Here is a 24,951-nt window from a genome sequence, read left to right on the forward strand (position 1 = left end):
CGAGCAGCAGCCCACCCAGTGACTTGACTTGACTCTGAACGTCCAACGGTGACCCGCCCTGACTCTGGAAGGTCATCAGTGACTGGCCCTGACTCTGGAGAGTCCACTGGGACCTGACTCGACTCTGGACGGTCAACAGGAACTAGCCCTGACTCTAGACCGGTCTTGGGCACCGAATCGGGAACGGCATCGGGCACCGCCTCGGCCTCGGGAACGGCATCGGGCACCGCCTCGGCCTCGGGAACGGCATCGGGCACCGCCTCGGCCTCGGGAACGGCATCGGGCACCGCCTCGCCCTCCGGAACCGCATCGCCCTCCGGAACAGCATCGGCCTCGGGCACCGCCTCGGCCTCCGGAACGGCATCGGGCACCGCCTCGGCATCGGGCACCGCCTCAGCATCGGGCACCGCCTCGGGCACCGCCTCGGCCTCGGGCACCGCCTCGGCCTCCGGAACAGCATCGGGCACCGCCTCGGCCTCCGGAACAGCATCGGGCACCGCCTCGGCATCGGGCACCGCCTCGGCCTCCGGAACAGTATCGGGCACCGCCTCGGCATCGGGCACCGCCTCGGCATCGGGCACCGCCTCGGCATCGGGCACCGCCTCAGCATCGGGCACCGCCTCGGCCTCCGGAACAGCATCGGGCACCGCCTCGGCATCGGGCACCGCCTCGGCCTCCGGAACAGCATCGGGCACCGCCTCGGCATCGGGCACCGCCTCGGCCTCCGGAACAGCATCGGGCATCGCCTCGGCATCGGGCATCGCCTCGGCATCGGGCATCGCCTCGGCATCGGGCATCGCCTCGGCATCGGGCACCGCCTCGGCATCGGGCACCGCCTCGGCCTCCGGAACAGCATCGGGCACCGCCTCGGCATCGGGCACCGCCTCGGCCTCCGGAACAGCATCGGCCACCGCCTCGGCTTCGGGCACCGCCTCGGCCTCCGGAACAGCATCGGCCACCGCCTCGGTCTCCGGAACAGCATCGGGCACCGCCTCGTCATCGGGCACCGCCTCGTCATCGGGCACCGCCTCGGCATCGGGCACCGCCTCGGCATCGGGCACCGCCTCGGCCTCCGGAACAGCATCGGGCACCGCCTCGGTCTCCGGAACAGCATCGGGCACCGCCTCGGGAACGTCCTCTGGGCCTTGAGGAACGGTAGACGCCTGTCTCCTCCTCCTCCGCCCTCTATGTTGGCGAACCGGTGATACCTTGTCTGGAGACTCAGGCGTTGAGTCGGCCATCTTGTGCTGTGGCGCTGGGCTGGCGGCCATCTTGTGCTGTGGCTCTGGGCTGGCGGCCATCTTGTGCTGTGGCTCTGGGCTGGCGGCCATCTTGTGCTGTGGCTCTGGGCTGGCGGCCATCTTGTGCTGTGGCTCTGGGCTGGTGGCCATTTTGTGCTGTGGTGCTGGCTCAGCAGCCATGACATGAACAGTCTTGGGAATATCTAGGATCTTAGATAACATCTCGAAGTAATCGAGAAAGGTGTCAGCGGCCATCTTAGGCGTTCGTGTTGAGCTGGAAGCCATCTTGCACTGTGGTGTGAGGCCTTCCATCTGGCCTCGTGGTGCGGGGTTGGTGGCCATGCACCGCAGCGGCGCTGGGTTGGCGGCCATCTTGTGCTGTGGTGCTGGACCAGCGGCCATCATGGGCAGTGTCGCTGACTTCTTTCTTCTGCCCTGGTGAAACGGCGGCTCTGGTCCCTCCCACGTGAGCCCCGAGTCGAAGGGGGGCCATGGTGGAGAGCGATGCTGAGCTTCCTCTCGCCCACCTCCTCCTCGGCGACCACCCCTGTTCCCGCGAAACACGACCAGGCGGGTTCCCTCAAACCGATTGCTCCTCTCCCGCTCTGTGGCTGGGGAAGAAGCGTTAATCGACATACCGCTGGATCTCAAGGTGACGGAGTCCTTCTGTCACGTACGGTGATACAAGAAACACGGGAGAGATCCAAATGCAGGTATGCGGTTTATTTAGGGGCAATCCAAAAAGCATAAACAGTCCAGGCAGGGTCAAAACCAGAATATCCAAACAACATGAAAACAGACAATAACACACGGCAAGGGCAAGACTACGGAAAGCATGAAACATACACAAGGACTCCGTGACACAGACTCAGACAGACCGGGTATAAATACCCAAAAGGATGATGGGGAAACAGGAGACAGGTGGGGAACAATCAATTACCTAAACAAGGAGGAAGGTGACCAAATAAGGAGACAGGAAGTGATAAGGTGACAGACACCGTGAGAAAGGAGGACATCTAGTGGAAACCCAGGGACACAACCCAGACACTGTGACAGAGAGAGCAAGCCATTCCACCTTTCTGTCCATATCAAAACCATCAACTGATGTGTATTATACTTTCCATCAGCATCAACAAACATCAAATTATCTCTCAATTGGATTTTGCACTTTTTTTAAGGTAACTGATTTATGATGGACACTTTCAATCATCTGATGTCTGGTCGGTGGATATTTGCCAGTGTGGAAAGTCATCAATGTGGGTGGTAATAAATACTAAACCTGAACTGCTGCTGTATTTAGTGTCAGACAAATTTGTCTTAACAAGTTTTCAATCTCTCTGTCCATATTTGATTACGCTTCACTTTAAAATGATCTTAACCAGATTACAGATGTCTACTGCAGGCATCAGGAAAAATAGGAGGCATATGTTTCTATCTTTAGCCTGTCGATGACTATAAATGATTTCAATCAAGAAGGGTAGTGTTTGTTACAGCCCTCCAAACTAATTCCACTAATGTTCCTGGTGCTCATGTACAGTAGATATTATACGTAGTGCTCAATGGTGAGTGTGAGAATGCAATCATTGTGGTTCACTCTCAGCTTTATGTCAATTTTTTTGTCTTAGATGAATCTCAGATGGAGATCACATAGTAGATGGCTTTAGCAGAGCAATATGAAATGACTTTTCCACAGATTTAAAGAGAAAGTGGTGAAACGGGGGCTTCAGCAGAGATTAGAGTCAAAAGTAACCTTCGTGAAAACCCAGAGTGGTGTTCGCTCAGAAAAACTCATCAGACAAGGATCGGTGTTGACAGTCAAAGTGGATGTGATGGAGTTGCCCTTGAGAGAGTTTTTTACCTGCCCATCCCATTTCTGCTCATCCTGTCACTTCATCTTTGCTTTAGGGTTCATCTGTAACATCTGTCTCTGCACATCATGCGGTGCTCAGGAATACATACATAGATATGTGTGTTAGCGATGTGCAAAATGGATTTATATTCAGCCCAGTTTCAAAACATCCAACAGACCCTGATCAGATGCTAAAAGGATGTTCACACAACATGCATTCTTGCTTTTAAAAGTAGCTCAATAGAATGAAACAAAACGCAAGGGTCTCAAGATGTTTTTAAAAGTTTTACTATTTTCCACATGACATATCTTCCTAAAAAGACTCATAATTGCCTAGAAATGTATTGTTGAATTCTGTGAATCTGTTACAAAAGCGGTGCTTTGATGGGTGCAGCGGAAGTGCTTTAAAGAGGACTGAATTTGGAGACGCAACTTCAGTGGCAGTTCAGCACACTGTCAGCAAGCTAAAAATCCTGTTTGAGAAGTCCTCTGTATTTATTTATTTATTTTTTTCAATATTACAAATAAAAAAAAAGACAACAACAGAACAAAACTTCTGACCAATTTTAATGTGTGTATGCTGTTTTTTTCAGAGCTCTGAAAGCTGATTTTAAGTGATCCATGCACAGTGATGTGAATCATATTTGCTCATGTGAGTGAGATGTGGGTGGTGAGAACAGAGAGGTGTAGTTACTGGTTGCTAAAGTATGACAAATCAACTAAATCAAATGATCAACTTCTTGGCAACCACCATCCAATGTAAGATTCCATGCAACCGAGATCTGTATATATTCTTAAAGAATAAGGATATTGCCAAATTTTTATCAAAACAGATGGCAGAGGTGTCATGTTGAGTGACTTTGGCATGCTGGTAGATTCAGAGTTTTTTTTTCCCAAACTTGTTGCTATGATACATTTCAGAATTGAAACTGCTGTTATATGTACTTATAACCCCTAGCTATTAAAAATGTGTTACTCTACTGATTTAAATAGAGTATTAGTTTTACTACACTGGGTCTCTGAGAGTTAAAGGGATAGTTTACCCAAAAATGAAAATTCTGTAATTTACTCACCCTCATGTCATTCCAAACTTGTATGACTTTCTTCTGTGGAACGTAGAAGGTATTTTGAGAAATGCCACAGTGTTCATACAATGGAAGTCTATGGTCAGCAAAATGGAAGTCAATTGTCAGCAAAACTGTTTGGTTACCAACATTTTTAAAAATATCTTATAGTGTTCCACAGAAGAATGGAAGTCATAAAGATTTGGAACAACATGGGGGAAGGTGATAGAATGTACATTTTTGGGGTGAACTATCCCTTTAAGAGAAAGAAAGCTCTCTATAAATGCTTAAGTTTGGGAGAAAGACTAAGGCTGATGATACACAGGGCAATTTTGTGAGCAGTTTTGCTGGGCAACTTTTCTGATCAATGTTGCTTTGGCACTTTGCCATTGAGAATGGGTAACAAATTTCTATCTGTGTCTCATCTGGTTGCCCGTTTATGGCAACATTCCCCAAAATTTCTATCTGTGTCTCACCTGGTTGACCGTTTATGGCAACATTGCCCAAAATTTCTATCTGTGTCTCATCTGGTTGTCCGTTGATGGCAACATTGCCCAAAATTTCTATCTGTGTCTCACTTGGTTGCCCATTGACAGCAACATTGCCCAAAGTTGCCCTGCAACATTGCTAAAAAATTTGGCCCATATATCATCAGCCTAATATAGCATTTTCTCTTCTAATATCTGAAAAAGAGGTACAAAAGCTGTCACTGGAGTGATACCTTTTCAAAATGTAGGACAATTTGGATGATAATATGTATACTTTATAATGAACCAAATATGTACCTTTAAATTGCACCTTTTACGGGTAAATACGGTACAAAAATGTACCTTTTGAAAGGATACCATCCCAGTGACAGATTTTGTACCCTTTTTTCTAAGATTGAATTCATAGTCTTTAGAGTTAGTTTAATAATTCTGTTATCATTTACTCACCCTTACGTAGTTCCAATCCCCTTTTTATACTCTTTCCCTCCAGTGGAACACAAAAGTTAGATGTTTAGCAAAATGTTCACACTTCTCTTGTCCATACAGTGAACTCAATTAAGCATATTCAATTCCACTCCATAAATGACAAAAAAAAGTACAAATAAAACTAAATATTTCTATGTACTTCACAGCTTTCTTCGGTATCTATTGAATTTAAAAGTCCTGTAAACAATCACAGTGTGTTTAGCTCATTCTAACCTGCAGCAGTGTTGTGGCCTGTGGCTATTTGGGGTTGGTAACCATAGTAACAAGTCCCAGGGTGTCTTCGAGAGTGTCACCTGGAAGATCAATCCATTTGCTTGCTTTTTCCTCATAAGATGGAGGAGGGTAACCTAACTCAGGGGAAAATATTCATCTCCACATGTGCTGACCTTCTCTTGACCCGCATAACTCTTCAGTAGATTTGTCTTGGAGCCATCAGTGTGTTTGCCAGCAGGACAGTTTCAGCTGCACTCAACTGAATCCCAAACTGAAGTTTGTTTTGATGTTGAATAGGCTCATGAGGTTATCTATATTGATGGATATTTATAGATGGTGAATGTATATTCTGTTGTGTGCAGAGTCAGCCCCGCCCACCCCTCAGACCACAGACCCGCCCCCTCCTTCGTGGCAGCCGCTGGCCAATTACGGCGAGGCAGGCAAGTACTGCTGCTTGTGTGGCGCCTGGTTTAACAACCCACTGATGGCACAGCAACATTACGAAGGCAAGAAACACAAGAGAAATGCAGCACGGGCGCGACTCCTGGAGCAGCTGGCTGGCAGTCTGGATGCCAATGAAAGCACAGGTCAGTCTACACTATAAAGCTAAAATGAAGGATACAAGTTTTTTTGTTTTGTTTTTAGCTGAAAACAACCTGTCGTTGCCCTGAAACTGGCAAAAGAGGTACAAGGAATTCAGTGTCAATGCATTTTTGTAGCTCTCATGTTACCTGCATAAATCCACAATTTTTCAGTTAAATAGCCCCCCACTTTTGCTCCCCACTGTTGAATCCTGTCAGTGACTTTGTGCTCTTCAAATTCATACTTCACATTGCCGTAATCACTAGACATGTTAGTCATACAGTGTGTGATCCAGGTATCCTGACAGATCCCATAAGCCAGTTCAAATAAACCATTAGTCACATCGCAGTGCTTGCTCAAGGGTTTGAACAAGGTCGAGTTGAGTATTGCCTTCGGATACATCTCAAAAACTAGATCCGTAAGCCGTGAGACTTACTTTCCCCAAGGCAAATTAGCAAAAGGCTTGTCACTTGTCTTTAGGAACTAAGACTCAAAATGCTTTGATTTTGATTCACCTGCTACTGAAATAAACAAGTCAGTCCGATTCAGGCTTCTTTTGTTCAACAGATGTTTTCAAATGGATTCAGTGGCAATACTTAACAAAACTGCATAACCATTCCAATTAGTTGTAGAAATCAGAACATTTTTGAACACTTTGTCAAAAATAATTTGTCGATAACTTTTAGAGCTCTAAACCTAACAGAAGATAGAGTATCCTATTTTAATTAAATCAAAAACACAATAAGGGATTGTAAAGGGAATGTTCAATCAAAAAATGTCATTTACTTACCCTCATATTGTTCCAAACCTGCATTACTTTCTTTTTTTCTGTGGAATATAAAAGAAAAATGTTTTCTTCCATAAAATGTTGATTGGCTGATCAAGATGATTGGCATCTCAACTGAAAGTATATACTGTAGACACAATGCTGTTTGGACCCCACTAACTTTTAAAATCTTCTTTTGTGTTATATGTTTGGAACGAACATGAGTAAATATTGACAGAATTTTAATTTTCGGGTGAACTGTTACTTTAAATACTTCTGTTTCTACTTATATGAGTCTATTCTGGGAAACATTTTAGACATTATCTGCGCAAAAACTATGCCAAAGGTATTAAGAAGGAGACAGAGATAACTGATGTGTGAGGGTTGAAAGACTGGCCTATGTTCTCTTAAATACCTGCAAACTGATCAGTCCAAGGGTAATCTGAGCTTCGGTCTCAAGGGAAATCAGTCATAGTGAACAGTATTGTCCGAAAACAGCATGTGAAAACGTGCCAAGGCTCAGCAGGTAACTGAGATTCTGCATTACCAGAGATAGAAACACACAAATAACAATGCAGAGGATGAGCAAGCCAAGAAGGCATGTTTTATTTTTAACCGCTGTTCACAATCCTGTGAGTCTATCATAATGTCATGCATTTAAAAGGTCTTTGGGGACAAACCGGTTGCGCTTTACATATCTAGTGTGGAGAAGCACAGTGTTTTCCTTTCAAGTAAAATCCTGTAGAATCTGCAGTTGTTTTGGTCTTTGTCAAGACTAGAGACAACAAAAATGAATGCATTCTGTATAAGAAATAATCATTTTCCCCAGCCATGACACAGCAGGGTGCCCTTGTCAGGAGCTTTTCTCTGTAAATGTCACTTCTATTGAAATATCAACAGAAATGATTACAAAAGCCTTTCATCAAGGTGTTCCAAACATCACATCTATGGACAGGTGCTGTTAGTTCAGCTTATTCTGCGGTCCTGCCAAATCCCCACAAAACCTTATCCCCCTTGGACCCCAAAGGATAGCTGTTTGTAATGCTGGATGATGTGAGTCGAATAATTTTTTATTGTAGCTTATGTAAATGCAGTCATAATTTTGCCCAGATGCAAACCTTTTCTCATTTTCTGCTTTGGGCAAAATCTGATGATTTTTATCAAGCTACGTGTTTTCTGTTCATCATATAAAGGAATTGTCTCTCTTCACTAGACATACATTAAACCACTCTATTCATATGGATTCATTGTATGGTGCAATTAGAACCTTTCTGGATCTTTTACGTTTTGGTTACATGGACTTTCAATAGAGATACAGAAACCTCTCAGGTTTCATTAAAAATATGGGTTTGGAACCGTAATTTCATATAGTGCATATACAGTATTCCAATAATTATTTAAAATAAATAGGCAAATAAATAAACACAACTGAGATCACAAAAATGTATATGATAGAGTAGCAGGATTTCTTCTTATTCTTTTTATTTATTATTATTTTTGAGAGCACAAAATGGTAAACAATGGTTTAGTTGTGTACTTAGCTGGATTAGATTATATATTATAAAGTATTGTACAGGAAAAGTTGACCAAAAATTCTGTAATGTTCTGTCAAAATATGTCATTCCAAACCTGAAATAAATAAATAATAATCTCACATATTAAGAATGAATAAAATAATTTTTAGTAAATCTTGGCCATGTTGTACAAATTTGTTCCCTTGTTTTATTTCATTTAAAATGAGGCAACGAATTAGAACAATGTGGCAATGATTTACTAAAATGAGTGAATGAATTTAGTTGTGGGAACAAATTCTTAATTTGTGGCCATGAATTAACCAAAATGATGGAATGAATAGTAACTAAGGAATGAATTCTTAGTTTGTGATCATGATTAATATACTTTGGCCCACATGTTAAATGCAGGGCTTATTTTGGTTCTTTTATGGTGTTTTCTGGTCCATTTTGGAACTCGCTTTGGGGTCCAACTTAGGATAGGTTTTATCAAGATGACATTATTTAAAACACTGCCCAGCTTTGTATCAGAGTCTAGAGTGCCTCGATCTCCTGAGCTCTGCCTGTCAAGACTTCTTTTGGCCTGTCCTCTCTCATTCATCATCCTCATTAGCAGCCTGCACATGAACAAAGGGTACATGCAACATACAGACAAACACACATTTCCTTTTTTAAAAGGAAAAGACTGAAAAAATTGGAGAAAAGCAAAATAATACAGTAGCTTTTCACAGGGATGCAGCTATTCATTACCAGTCGAGATTCTCATCAGGTTCAGGAAGCCATTGCTAGAGCTCATCTGAGAGGTGACTGCTTACGGATCCCGGCCCAGACTCTTGGCTATTTTCATGGAGAACACTTCAGTGTAATTGCCTTCCAACTGAGGCTATATTTTGTTGCTGAGAAAATTGGAGCGGAGCACAGACCTCTCCTGCTGCAAACAGGTTTTCATTTCCCCCTAAACAAAAAAAGCAGGGAGAGTGACAAGCTTTAGGATGTAAATACCAGCTCGGCGCTGAACAGCCTCCTGCCATTTCGTGAAGGGGGATATTGAAAGTGCAGCTATTTGCACTGTTTAAAATTGCAAGAGTAGTTTATGTGCTTCACAGAATCTGTAAAAATTGAAGAACAAGCCATCGTCTCCTTCCTGCTCCATTCATATCCACCTTGACAGGCAGGATTAAAATTGACATTCATACTAGATTATTATTGGCGTGACTGTAAAAGAGAACCTCTGTGCTTGAAAGTAATGAAAGAATTAGAGAATTGAGTACAGGAATTCATTATCTTAACCCAGTGGAAATGGTCTCGATTGTGATATGTAGGATTTGATTAACATAGATATGAATCCTCCATAAAATGTGTATAATTGCTGGAGGAATCATCTTGGGAATTATCTTGATGTATTAATTTTGGTAGTACATGATTAGATCATTAGAATATCATTAGATTTGCTACAGTAAAATGAAAAGGCTGAGGCTTTGCTTATGCTACCATTTTTTTCCTCATATTTTGGAGTTTTGAGTTTTGTTTTAATATTTAAAAAATGTGATGGCAAAGCTGAATTTTTTAACAGCCGTTACTCTAGTCTTCAGTTTCAAATGATCCTTTAGAAGTCATTCTAATATGCTGCATTTGCTGCTCAAGAAACATTTCTTATTATGTTGACATTTTATATTTTTGTGGAAATCGTGATACATTTTATCTGAGGATTTTTTTTTTTTTTGATTACTAGAAATAACAGCATTTACTTTACTGTCACTTTTGATCAATTTAACACACTCTTGCTAAAAAAAAATAATAACAATTATTAATTTCTTTCAAAAACACACACAAAACTATGGACATTTGAACAGTATATATTGTACATCGAACAATATATAAGTGTATATTTTCAGCTAACTCAGCTTGCTAACATAAATAGAAAAACATAAATGACATAATTGAATACATAAATACATATAGTGTATCATACAAAGTGCCATCTAGAAACAAAAGTACTTTTTCTCAGAACTAAACATAATACATAGATAAACTAGCTAATGTTTTGTCATCAGGGAATGGTTTAAGATTCAGAGTTTACGAGCAAAATTCATCTTACCTAACAATAATCATTTTCCACACAATCTTCAAAATAATATTTATGTATATTCTGACCTACTTTTCAAAGTTTCCTTATTTTTTAATGAAACAGAGGCACTTTCGGCTGAGTTCTAATTTAATACTCAAATTCTGAGTAAAATAGCACCAGCAATCAAGTCTTTCTTTCTGTTTGATCGGGCACGATTAATCATTTAGTTGAATTTGACGAGTGTCTCATCTATTCGGTAGCAATTTCCTGGGCAAGAGAGGAGAAACTGATTGATGGCCTATTGTCGGAAATAAGTGAGACCTCTTTCCCACAAGCCAGCAGTTAGGAGCAAACTTTAATCTCCTCCTAGTAAACATTCCTCTTACCCTGAGCAACATCTCTCTATGGTTCTTTTGGCATCTCTGTCGGTTTAATTAACTGGGATTAAAAGCCACCACAGTGTCTTCTATGGCTGGTTTATGAGTAGCACACTAAGAGGTCATCAGGGGTCCTACATGAAGGACAATCCCATCACACAGAAGCAAACACTCAGTAAAGCTACTTATAAAGTCTGAAGGCCAAGTTTTACAATTGTAATCTTTGAAAGGGATTGGTTCTTCAGCTACTGATATACTGTCATAGCTGAATACTTTTCAGTTAAATGCTAATTCTTAATTAATAGACATGGCAAAGTAGCAAGAGTTTAGCAGAAAAAAACTGTTCTCAGACTAATTTAAGCAGCCTGTAAAGTGTGTTTTATAACGTCAGTTAAATTTTATTGCAATATTCCTCTGTCATGCCATACATCCTAGTTCATATTAATAGCTTACTATGAATAGTGTTTTGGATTCATTACACATACTTGCTCTCACCATATGTTTGGTGTACTGACACCACAAGCTGTCTGTGAACATGCATCACATCACTCTCAACTCACAGAAAGCATCCAGAATGAATCACTACAATGTACGTGTGTTTCTGTTTCAGTGATGATGAAGTATAGATGTTCAAAAATAAATTTGAAATAAAAGCACTAAAAGGCTGCTGGAAGTCATAAACACATGTTTGTCTTTTAACTAATATGGGGCATATCAATATGCTGACAACACCGGCAAAAAAAAAAAGAATAATGTCTTGATGCCCTTGAAAAAGCCACTTTAAATTACATAATCGATCAAAGATTAAGCAGATATCAAAGCGCAGCATTTCTCTCAGAATTTGCTCAGTTTCCTCTAATTTCCTCAGCCCTGGTAAGACTAAAGAATAAGGAAAAATCTTCATTTGATTTGTCTTCTTTTGTAATTACCATTCAGCTGATTTCTGTCAAGTATTCCAGACCTTGATGGAAGCAAATTGGTGAAAATTGTTGTCTTGTGAATTTTCAGAGTACCAAATGTAAGCCATGAATGGATGAGCATCACAGTGTTTTTACCATGTTTAAGGGCTGTTCTAGCTCCTTTAACCATGGTAAAGTCGCTGTAACACAAAACCTAACATCATCAAAATATACCAAAGTTTAGTTTATAGGTACATTGATTTGTTTGGGATCAGTAATATATATAGATATAGATATTCAGCATTTTTCTTGATAACAGAAGCATGCATTTATGTATGTATGTATGTATGTATGTATATATATATATATATATATATATATATATATATATATATATATATATATATATACATATATACAGTACAGACCAAAAGTTTGGACACAACTTCTAATTTTAAAGAGTTTTCTTTATTTTCATGACTATGAAAATTGTAGATTCACACTGAAGGCATCAAAACTATGAATTAACACGTGGAATTATATACATAACAAAAAAGTGTGAAACAACTGAAAATATGTCATATTCTAGGATCTTCAAAGTAGCCACCTTTTGCTTTGATTACTGCTTTGCACACTCTTGGAATTCTCTTGATGAGCTTCAAGAGGTAGTCACCTGAAATGGTCTTCCAACAGTCTTGAAGGAGTTCCCCGAGAGATGCTTAGCACTTGTTGGCCCTTTTGCCTTCTGTCTGCGGTCCAGCTCACCCCTAAACCATCTCGATTGGGTTCAGGTCCGGTGACTGTGGAGGCCAGGTCATCTGGCGCAGCACCCCATCACTCTCCTTCTTGGTCAAATAGCCCTTGATGCCTTCAGTGTGACTATACAATTTTCATAGTCATGAAAATAAAGAAAACTCTTTGAATGAGAAGGTGTGTCTAAACTTTTGGTCTGTACTGTATATGTATGTATATATATATATATATATATATATATATATATATATATATATATATATATTAATATACTGTATATAGAGAGAAAGAGAGAGAGAGAGAGAGAGAGAGAGAGAGAGAGAGAGAGAATTGTGCATTGTGCATTATGATTTTTTACTGCATATTTTATCAAATAAATCCAGCCTTGTTGAGTCTAAAATACTTATTTCAAAAACATAAAAAATCTCATAAATCACAAACTTCTGAACAATAGTGAACATTTAACAAACTACTTCAATTGTCTGTGTTTAGTCAGACTTACTGAATAGAAAGTGTTTATGTGCCTGTTACCGCATGTGTAGCTTCAAGTCTAACAGAAGTCTTTTCAAACAATGGACATTTTTAAAACAATCAATAAATCTGTATACAATGACTTTTCAATGTGTTTTTCCCTGAGTCAAAATATACTCAGCATGAAACTTTTCATGCAGCTTTGCAGTCCTTTCACTAGCAATATGTCGAAATATGTGCTGCTTCTGCATGTGGTGTGAGAAAAACCTCACTATGAGCTATTTACGGTTTCCAAGCAACACGCAACTTGTCACTTTACTTAACAGTGAAATTTGCCATAACAAGTAAGCATTTAGCATTGAATGCAGCTCATTCATTCAGAATTAAGATTTGGATTTATACAAGTATAATCTTCTGATACATAAAATGCATTTAATTTGTCTGATTAGCTGTCAAACAATTAATCGCGAATAATCGCATACAAAATAAGTTTTTATTGATATAATATGTGTGTATATATATACTGTATATATTTATTATGTATTTATATATAAATATAAACACATGCATGCATATATTTAAGAAAAACATATTATGTTTATATATTAAATATATTTATATATAATATAAAATATAAGGATTTGAATATATAAATGTATAAATGTAAATATTTTCAAAATACTGTATGTGTATTTATATATACATAATAAATATACAAAATACACATACATGTATAATGTAAACAAAAACGTTTATTTTGGATGCGATTATTCGCGATTAATTGTTTGACAGCTAATCAGACAAATTAAATTAATTAATCGTTTGATAGCACTACTGATTAGTATACTAATTTCATATGCATTTCTTTATATAATTGTCTTTCCTAACCTGAGAACTGTTCCTGATGGTGTGAGTGTGACAGTGAGACAATGTAAAGGTTGTGAAAATCCTGTTTTTGAACAGATCGAGGAACAGACAACACTGTCATCAAAAATAACTCTGCAGATGTCTGAGAGAAATATTGCCCAGAAAGAGCACACATGGTCTCTTCACATGTGATGAACGAGCCTCTGTGCATTTCTGTTCTACGTCTCTCTCCCATTCTTCACGTCCATCTATTTTTGGTCCAATGCTGTTCGTGATTTGTGGTACCACCTGCAAAGCTTTTAATTAGCTCACATCTGCTTCGCTCTCTCCCAAACTGATGCACTTGGCGCCCCTCCACTGTAAAAGACCATCATGAAGCATAACCCCCCAAATCAAAAGGCCATCAGGACAAAAGGAAGCTAAAACTGCTAATACTGGATTCCATGAAGATTGTAGAATGAGATGTCATATTATGATCGGTTGCATTTTTTTCTAACACACAGAGAATAGAGTCTTCAAACAAAACCCTCGTCATGTCGAGAGAAGCAAAACAACAGGGATTAAATATAGATTTCTCTGCTCTTTGTCAGCCAAGGCAATTTCAAAAACAAAAAGCAATCAATAATGCTCAAAAGAAAACGAGAAATGGTAAAAACAATTTTAAGAGCATTTCAGTGGGGACTTGTTTCTGTTCTGCTTTAAAGTTTTTTTTTTTCATTGTTTTGCTTTGTGTTGCAGGACTGCGCCGGAGTTACTCGTGCAGTGTTTGCAACGTAGTGCTGAACTCCATCGAGCAGTATCACGCACATCTCCAGGGCTCCAAACACCAAAACAAGTGAGTGTGGATTTTCTGTCCTGAATGATACTCCCCTCTTTCAAATCTTTCCAAGAGACTGCTCTCTTGATAGTCAAGGAGACTTAATAATGGAGTTACCATCAATGGTTCATATAAGTACAATAACAGAAATAAAAACAGAAAAAAAAGAAAAAAAAAACCCCACTGGTCAAATTTAATTTCTTACTTTTGATTCCACACATCTGTGTCTTGACAAATCTGACTTGAGTTTATGACATTGTTAAAATGTAGTATAGAAAAAGAGATGTCTTTCCAAACAAATGATACAATTATATAATATAAAATATAACGTCCCTAGGTTACGTATGTAACCCTAGTTCCTTGAAGGAACGAGACGCTGCGTCGAAACGCTTTTGGGGAACGTCCCTGACGAGACCGACTCTGAATATCGTGTGCAATCAGTCCATCGGAAAGGCGTGACGTCACGGGCGGGGTGACGTAGCGACCAGGAAGCTATAAAAGCACGTGCCGTGCAGCTGGCTTCAGCTTCGAGTAGGGAAGCAAGCGCCGGCAGGGGTGCCGGGAGTATGGCTCTGCGACGCAGCGTCTCGTTCCTTCAAGGAACTAGGGTTACATACGTAACCTAGGGACGTTCCTTTTCAGGAACTCGAGCTGCGTCGAAACGCTTTTGGGGAACGATGTGCCAACGCTGCCAGACTTCCAAATCCCTGCCTAGTGTGTAGTCAAAAGAGCACAGCTAAGACGAGAGGACAGAGGAGCCCGGCGTGGCTCGCATGTCAAGATCGTAAAATCGGACAAATGTGGAGGGCGTGGACCACCCCGCAGCGTTGCAGATGTCCAAGAGGGACACACCTGCTGAGAAGGCCTTGGAGGCCGCCATACTCCGAGTAGAGTGAGCCTTGGCCCCCAAAGGGGGGGGGAAGACCAGAGGACTCATAGGAGAGGTTGATAGCCTCGACTATCCAACGACTAAGGGTCTGCTTGGTGGCAGGAGAACCCTTGTTAGAAGGACCGTAGCAAACAAGCAATTGGTCTGATTTTCTCCACAGGGCAGCTCTGTGGACGTATGCGTCCAGTGCTCGCACTGGACACATACAGTTTAGCTTCTCTTGGTCGTGCTCCCGAAAGGGAGGAGGACAGAAGGCCTGCAGTACGATAGGCTGTGGTGTAACAGAGGGAACCTTCGGAACGTAACCCGCTCGAGGGTATAAAAATGCTTTGGCCATACCAGGGGCAAAGTCTAAGTAGGTAGGGGCCACCGAAAGGGCCTGAAGATCTCCAACTCTCTTTAGTGAGGTGATTGCCAGTAATAGGGCAGTTTTAAGTGTCAGATGTCTATCTGAGATATCTTGTATTGGCTCGAATGGAGCTTTACAAAGAGCCTCTAGAACCACAACCAAATCCCAGGGGGGAACACGGGATCGTACTGGAGGTCTCAGCCTCAGCGCACCGCGGAGGAAACGTGTAACTAGGGGGTGTCTGCCCACTGACTGACCATTGAAAGGGACGTGGAAAGCAGCTATGGCCGCCACGTAAACCTTTAAGGTGGAGTGGGATAACCCCGCAGAGAGCCTGGCTTGTAAAAACTCCAGAACTGTACCAACTGGGCAGTCTGCTGGGTCAAGCTGGCGGTCTCTGCACCATGAAGTGAAGAGCTTCCACTTCAGGGCGTACAGTTTCCTCGTAGAGGGAGCTCTGGATTGGAGTAGGGTCTCAACAACCTCGGTTGAGAGACCGGCTGCTAGCAGTTGTGCCCCCTCAGGGGCCACACCCACAGCCTCCACAACTCCGGGCGAGGGTGAATTATCGTGCCCTGCGCCTGTGAGAGTAGGTCTGTCCTGATCGGTATCTCCCACGGAGAGCCGTCGAGGAGCGAGACTAGATCTGAGAACCATACTCGGCCCGGCCAGAACGGGGCTACTAGTAGTAGACGGGCCCCGTCCCGGCGTACTCTCGCCAGAACTCCCGGGAGCAGAGCGATAGGGGGAAAAGCGTACAGACGAAGCCTCGGCCAGGTCTGTACCAAAGCGTCCAGTCCCAGAGGAGCTGGATGAACTAGAGAGAACCAGAGGGGACATTGCGATGTCTCCTGAGTCGCAAAGAGGTCCACCTGAGCTGTACCAAATACTCTCCATATCTGCTTCACCACCTCGGGGTGAAGCATCCATTCCCCGGGCCTCGGCCCCTGTCTCGACAGTATGTCTGCTCCCACATTCAATCTCCCAGGAATATACGCTGCTCTGATCGAGAGGAGCTTGCCCTGGGACCACAGAAGGATCTGGTGTGCCAGCTTGTACAAGGGGCGCGAACGCAGACCCCCCTGGTGATTGATATAAGAGACCACTGATGTGTTGTCGGTGCGCACCAACACATGGTGACCTCTCAGGTCCGGGAGGAAATATTTCAATGCTCGATAGACCGCTAGTATCTCTAGGCAATTGATGTGCCATGTCAGATGGCGACCACTCCACAGACCGCGGGCAGGGTGGCCACTCATGACCGCACCCCAACCGGTGAGGGACGCATCTGTCGCTAGCGTTACACGGCGACAAGGAACTCCCAGCACCGGGCCCTGATTCAAGAACCAAGGTTTCCTCCACATGTCTAAGGCACGAAGGCACCGCCGCGTGACCTTGATAACTCGACGTGGATTTCCCCTCGGGGAAAAACCCTTGGACTTGAGCCACCACTGTAGGGGTCTCATGTACAGCAGGCCAAAAGGTATCACGTTGGACGCAGCTGCCATCAGCCCTAACAATCTCTGGAATTGTTTGACAGTGAGTGACTGGCCTTCTTTGACTCTCTCGACTGATGTGAGGATCGACTCGATCCGAGCAGGAGACAAACGTGCCTGCATCGTGGTCGAATTCCACACTACGCCTAGATAGGTGGTTCTCTGAACTGGAGAAAGTACACTCTTCTTGGCGTTTAGTCTCAAACCCAGCTCCCCCATGTGTGCGAGAACGACATCTCGATGTCGAGCCGCCATCTGCTCTGATTGAGCTAGGATCAACCAATCGTCGATATAATTTAAAATGCGGATGCCCTGCATACGGAGGGATACCAGAGCCGCATCCATACATTTCGTGAACGTGCGGGGTGAGAGTGCGAGGCCAAAGGGAAGTACTCGATATTGATAAGCTTTGCCCCCGAAAGCGAACCTCAGAAACTTCCTGTGTTGTGGAAGGATGGATATGTGGAAGTATGCATCTTTGAGATCTATTGTGACAAACCAGTCCTCGGATCTGATTTGAGCTACAACCTGGTTGACAGTGAGCATCTTGAACTTCAGTGACATAACTGAGCGGTTCAGGAGACGCAAGTCCAGGATCGGACGCAACCCCCCATCCTTCTTTGGAACTATGAAATACCGGCTGTAAAATCCGGATTCCCTGTCTAGAGGAGGGACCACCTCGATGGCCTCCTTCCTTAATAGGGTATTCACTTCTTGTTCCATAACCAGAGCCTGCTGGGGGCCGACCACAGTCGGCGTAACCCCGTTGAACTTCGGTGGTGGATGACCCAACTGAATGCAATAGCCTCTTTCTATTGTACGCAGGACCCATTGAGATACATTTGGCAGTAGCTTCCACGCTGCTAAATAATCTACTAAGGGAATCAGTCTCTCGAGACTGACCTCTGGTGTAAGAGGCCCCCGCAGGGGCGGCGAGCATCCCAGCTCCGCTACGCTCACGGGCGGAAGTAACTGGGAGTGGTGCTCGCTGGAGGCCGCTGCGCCCTGAAACTCTGGCAGGGTTGGCAGACCGACCTCCTGAGGGTACTGAGGTGAGACGGGCACCGTGTAATGAGGTGAACCGCGCTCTACCCCAGCAGGGGCTACCCTCTGGATCCTGGCGTCAGGATCGTTTCGTCGAGGACTTCCGGGCTTCGATGACAGATCTTAAATCGGCTTTCGCCCTAGAAGCCCCCGACTCAGAGCGTCGTTGCCCTCGGTCCCGACGTGGGGGAGCACGAGTGGCGACGCTCTGTTTCTGCGCTACCCGGTGTGAGGAGCCGGTATGTGGCGTGGTCATCTCCCGCCCAGATGTACCACGAGAGCGACGAGGGAGGAAACTCTGGAACGCCGCCGCCTGCTTGTGCGCCTCCTGGAACCTGTCGACGACAGTATTGACTGTGTCGCCGAACAGGCCCGAGGCTTGAAGCGGGGCGTCCAGGAGGCAGACCCTGTCCCGTTCTTTAATTTCTGACAGGGTCAGCCACAAATGCCTCTCTGCGGCCACTAAAGCTGCCATAGACCGCCCAATTGCGCGAGCGGTCTCCTTAGTGGCGCGGAGGGAGAGATCAGCGGTCTTCCTGAGTTCTTCAATCTCCTCAGACTTAATCCCCTCCCCCTCATCGATATCTCTCAGCAGGTCAGCCTGATAAGCTTGCAGGACTGCCATAGTATGAAGGCACGCCCCAGCCTGACCTGCTGCCACATAACCTTTGCCCACTAGCGATGATGTAACTCGAAGCGGCTTAGTGGGCAATGTCGGAGCCTTTAGAGACGAGGCCGAACCGGGTGACAGATAGCTCGCGAGCGTCTGTTCAGCCCGTGGCATCGCTCTATAACCACGCTCTCCCAGCCCCATCACGTTGCCATAGTATAGTGAATCGGGGCCAAAGAGGCGGGTCGAATACGGGTGTTTCCACGATCTCGATAACTCGTCATGGAGATCGGGAAAATATGGAAGGCTCCGACGTGGAGTTGGTTGCTTCGGCCGCAGAAAGCGTTCGTCTAATTTGCTTCTCTGCGGCTCAGTCTGTTTTTCAGCAGGCCAGTCAATTTTTAATTTATCTACTGCCCGCGTGACCACCTCCAACAGCTCCTCATACTGGGGCGACAGGGGTGGCGAATCCCCAGCAACAGTCTCCACATCGACCTCCTCGGAGGACGAGAGGTGAAGAGCTGATCCCTCACCCTGGGGGGAAGAAACCGACGAGCGTGCTTCCGAACCCAGGGTTTGGGCGCCGGATCTGGCAGATGAGGAAGGAGATAAGGACTGGCCCGTCTCCATTCCTTCTGACAGATCCACCTGCGAACCCCACGAGTGCAGCAGCCGCTCTGCCTCGGCAGAAGCGGGGCCAGCACCGCGAGGAACGCTGGTGAAGGCTCCCTCCTCGAAGAGAGCCCTCCGGGATCGAAGCGTCCGCATTGGCAAACGTTCACAATGCGGGCAGTCGGCCCCCTCGAGAGCCGACTCAGCGTGCTTCGATCCCAGGCAAGCCACGCACAGCCTGTGTGTATCCCCACTCGTAATGTAGCGAGTGCAGGGAGGAACACACAGTCTGTAACGCGGCTTGGAATCGCCCTTCAAATGTTTGGTCTTTTGCTTTTGTTTAGGCATATTGTAGCTGTTTTAGCGATCTTTTTAAGCTAAGGGACAGACAACAATAAATAGGACCAACAGACAGACTTTTGCACATGCACACACAGAGCGCTTGCTGACAGATTCGAAGCTGAAGCCAGCTGCACGGCACGTGCTTTTATAGCTTCCTGGTCGCTACGTCACCCCGCCCGTGACGTCACGCCTTTCCGATGGACTGATTGCACACGATATTCAGAGTCGGTCTCGTCAGGGACGTTCCCCAAAAGCGTTTCGACGCAGCTCGAGTTCCTGAAAAGGAACTATTAGCATTTTAGAATGTTTTCTAAAAGATCATGAGACACTGCTGAAAATTCTGCATTGTTGTGACGAGAATAAGTACATATTTTAAATATTTTAAAATAAAATACAAAACAATATTACAACAATATTACTGTTATATTAAAAACTTGCATATATATATATATATATATATATATATATATATATATATATATATATATATATATATATATATATATATATATACATTTAAATGAAAAAAAAGAGCGAATAATAGTAAACAAAATGGTTCCTGGAATGAAAATGTCAACCTCTAACTATAGCTTAGAATTACAAAATCATAAGAAAATAACCCAGTTCTGCTTTTACCAAACTGTACTCTAAAAAGGTTATTAGCCTAGGACAAACCCATACTTCCTGTTTCACAATAGGTGTATATTGATACAGTCTTTAAAAACTTTCATCTTCTCTTTAAATCTCTTTTAATCCCTCATTTCTTCTCTAAGATTGGTTTATCGGTCATATTTCTTATACATAACCTGACATCTACTGCTTCTGTCCTCAAAGGGAACATCAGTGGTCGCCTCAGTTATCATAGTCTGCTCAGGTCTCCTGCCTCCTGTTGAGTTCAATAGAATTCAATGCAATACTGCCATAACTTTCCACACCTCACAGACAAATCCGGTGGGATATCTGTGATTAAAACACTCTGACTTAAGGCTGCAATTTTAAAACATCAGTTTCATTCTTTCTTTGAACTCAAAGCACAGCTTCCTACTAAGAACCATGGGATGTTACATTCCCATTAGCATTATTAAAGGGACAGTTAATTTAAAAAACAACTCACCCTCAGGTTGTACCATATGCTGATTTTTCTCACACAAGGAGAGGTTTTGGAGAAGTTTCACTGTAGCTTTAAAATAAAAAATGTTTGCAGATAAATTATTATAAACATCATTGATTCATGTGACTAAATGTAGTCATCAAACAAGACTTCTTACGCTTACTGTAAACAGTCAACAAGTCATTTGGAAATTAGAATTTCATCTTATTCTACTAAAGACTCTTTAAGGGAGGTTTTTAAGTAACCATGTAATGGGACAGTTTATTGAACCTTTCTACAAAAAATAAAATAAAATAAAAAAAATAAAATGCATGTGAATTTTTGTTGAGTGTATTTGATACATCAGGCTTGTATGGCTCATATAGCAGGATATAGGAAAATATGGAGCTATTTCCACTTGTGTAGGAATAAACCCCTAAATTTATTCTGAGCAAAAATATGCAATTTGGTGCAGTTGCTGATATTTATATGGCAAAACGTTCTTAGGTTCTGAGGTCTTAGAAATGTGCATATCAAATATTTACAGTATACATTTGATTTGCATATTAAATATATACAGTATGATTTGTTAACTTGACCAGCAAAATGTTTTTAACCAGCTTGTTTTCTTTCTGATTAAGTGAAGGAACAGCAAAAAAATCATTATGCTTCACAAGCTAATTTTTGCTGGCAAACATTTTGGCTAAACATCTAGATTAGCCTGAACCATCAGGAAAGTTCGTGCTAGACTACAGTGGTTATTTAAGCAGGTTGGTATAACATTATGTTTTCTATTCAGACCGAGGTGGGTAAACATTGTCAGCTGTGAGCACTTAGAAACAATTAAAGTCACTTCTTGTTTCCGTCTGGCAGAGTCCTCTGTGCATCGGCAGTGGTGTTTAGTTGATCTGCGGGTGGCGTTTGCCTCCAAATACACCCAACCACCTCTAGCAGGACATGCCTACCAACCTCATAATGAAATAAAAATGATTTAAAGCAAGAAAATGAAGTAAGAGAGAGGAAAAGAGGTAGCAGAGCTCCCGCTGTTTGTCCAATCACATACACGGTTGACAGAAATGAACCCACCTTCATACGAGGAACTGTAAGGTTTAGAGCCTGTGGTTATCGTCTTCACTTCGAGGCAGCTGGCCCGTTTCTGCAAGCTTTGTGAGACGATTACAACCGCTTCCAGCAACCCCTAATTGCTCTTCACAATAAACCAATTGATTAACATGCCAACAGAGTCGGGGTTGGGCAGGAGGACTCCAGCTGAATCCAAATCACTACTATCTTACAATCATTAATTGTAATTAGAGCTACATCCTCTCGTACTAGGAATCACTGACAGCCAGGAAGAGTATTGATTAAAGAGGATGTTTCCCTATCTTGTCGCTGCAGCGGGTCGCTGCGTATTCTGATTAAGCAGAGGAAAAGTTCATGTAAGGGTCTGTTTTGCATTAAGACAGCAAAAAAGGACAGTTTTTGTCTTGTAACCCTCCTGCAGAACATCCCTGCTCAGGATGCTGTTGTGGGAGGACAGCGTTTCCGATCTGTGCCCAACACAAGCAGCTTCCTGCTACATACACATTAACTTTCTTTGTTGTAAATGAACCGCTGCAGTCCACAGCCGTTAACATGCTTTGCCAACCTGCATTTAGCAGTGAATACAAACCCCAGCAAAACGAGAATATTTATTCATAATATAAAATGTATCTTAAAATGAAATTTTCATAAAATGTCCTTTCTCTTTCAAGTTGCATTTGTAAGCCAATTTTTTTTCCATTTATATGGACAGTTGAACTGGTTTATGCATTAAAAGAAAACAAAACAAAAAATCCTGTGCTGTTATCCTTTTGGTGGTTAAACATTGCATATATTTCTGTTTGTCAGCAGTTTTAGCTACTTTAAATTCTGAGTAGCATCCAGTTTATTTTATTACATTATAGCATCCATTGTCCTTCAGAATGAGGACATATAAAGTACACTGAGACACACACAACATTACGGGGGCAATTCTCTCTCATGCTGAGAAACACTCCCTCACACACACTCATCAGAGGGACTCCAGAGGCCCGTACCTCTCATGTTGAGACACAGACACACACTCTAATCAGAGGAGCTCCAGGGGCCCGTCCCGCTCATACTGATGCTCAGCAGATGGGCAAAAGGGGTGTAATATCTGCCAGGTAGGTTTCATTATGTAGGGCAGCAGCCAAAAATCACCTGATTTCATTTTAAACTGCAAGCATGCTGGGAGATATTGTAGAGTGTTGAACAGAACTTTAGCATTTACAGTCTGGACTGTTGTAGTAGTGTTTCAATATTTGGAATTGTAATTAACCATTATCACATACAAAAGGCACAGCAGATGCTCATAGAAACCCCAGCTGTGTTTACTACAATTTTTTCTTTGTTTTGAACCTGAAAACAAAAAATTTAAGTTGAGTCAGGAAGAGAAAGAAACAATTAAATAAAATTGTGAGATTTACCTGCATTACGCATGACTGTTTCTGTCTGGTGTCAGTCTTTATGGTAAATCAGATAGTACTGTTCTCTGTGGGCATTCTGAGACTGACACCAGACCTGATTGGAACCAGTCAAAGTTGCTGAATCATAAATGTTCAGAGTTACAGTATTACAATTTACTGCTAAATGATCAGCAATGGCACATTCAGTGCAGTATGCTGTGGTGCTTATATGAGTAAATAAATAAGTAAATTAATAAAAACAAATGATAAAACAAATGGAAAATAAAAAAATATAAGAATTGCTGTTTTTAAAAATATACACAAAATAAAAAATTAGTTGTGCACCATAAATGTAACTAAAACTTACAATTAAAAATATAAAACAAAATAAAAATGCATTGATCCATAAAGGTTGAAACCCTGAGCTTTATTAAAAAACAGCAAATAGAAACACTACACAACAAAACAAAACAAAAACTGGTTGTGCCCCATAAAAACCAAATAAAACTAACAAACTAACTCAATTTTACATAAAATAAAAAAGTCCATATCCAATAATTTCTATCAAATTAAGCTCTTAAACTTTAGGGAATTAAAGGTAATCTGTGAAGTCATTATCATAATTATTAAGATAATTAGCAAAATCTCATAGTAAATTTGTCAAGTGTGCAATAAGAGATAGAAAATGTGCTTCTATTGCACCAAAGAAAAAAAAAAAAGAAAAAAAAACTGACTTTTTGAATGCAGACACAAAGATTTTATAGAATCAGTGTTCAATATACTGTTAGTCGTAAAGTGTTTTTTTTTTTCTCACGCCATTAAATAAGAGGAACATTCAGCCAGAAGGAACTGCTGCTAATGTGAGGGAAATTGATTTTTGAAGACCAGGAAGGATAATGATAGCAGTCTAAAAAAAAGTCATAAATGAATCATGAATTCCCATTCAGCTGTACAGGCTAGTTGGAGATCTGAGCGTCTGAACTACAGACAAAAGCTTAACTCAATGTGAAAGGTTCTATGGGTTTTTAAATGCACTTTTAGGCATTCTAAATGCCTGTCACCAGAAATGCTCACTGGATTTAAAGCAGACATCATTGTCTCTTAATTTATGGTGAAAAATGTAGAATTGGACACCAATGTACAGATTAAATGCTCAGCCTGTCCTCTCTGACTTAAGGGATGTTTCTTGTCTTTTTCCTTTTATTTTCCACTGTTCAGTCTCATATTACACAATCAAGCGTTCCTTTGAAGACCATCAATGGCAGTCCAAACTCTGATGGCTATAATTATCTGAAAAGCAGGAAGGGAACGTCAGAGAGACTTCCTGCTTTAAGAGGCGGAGGAAGAGCTGTCACAACCCCTGCTGTAGCCAGTATGTGGAATGAGCTCTCAATCTGAAGTTAAATTTTCACCTGTCACTACTGCAGACTTCACAAAATTGTTGGTGTTAGATTAATGGAAAAGTTAATCCAAAACTTATAGTTATTATCATGTTGTTTCAAATCCATATGTTGTTATTTTCTCAAATCAAATTGAGTACATAATTACAGAACTCTGATTATAGTGAACTACTCCAGTGGTGAGTGAAATGTGAATTTT

General features: G+C 42.4%; 1 protein-coding gene across 1 annotated transcript in view; it reads left to right on the top strand.

Annotated features, from left to right (window-relative positions):
* Positions 1–24,951, top strand: part of zgc:171482 (zinc finger protein) — a 98,925-nt gene that overhangs the window by 53,449 nt on the left and 20,525 nt on the right. Inside the window, exons 5-6 of the mRNA XM_059565851.1 lie at positions 5,704–5,928; positions 14,374–14,470. Coding sequence (XP_059421834.1) covers positions 5,704–5,928; positions 14,374–14,470 — 322 coding nt within the window. The remainder of the gene's footprint in view (positions 1–5,703; positions 5,929–14,373; positions 14,471–24,951) is intronic.

The sequence above is a fragment of the Carassius carassius genome, chromosome 14 (genome assembly GCF_963082965.1).
Source record: "Carassius carassius chromosome 14, fCarCar2.1, whole genome shotgun sequence".
In the NCBI taxonomy this organism is placed as follows: Eukaryota; Metazoa; Chordata; class Actinopteri; order Cypriniformes; family Cyprinidae; genus Carassius; species Carassius carassius.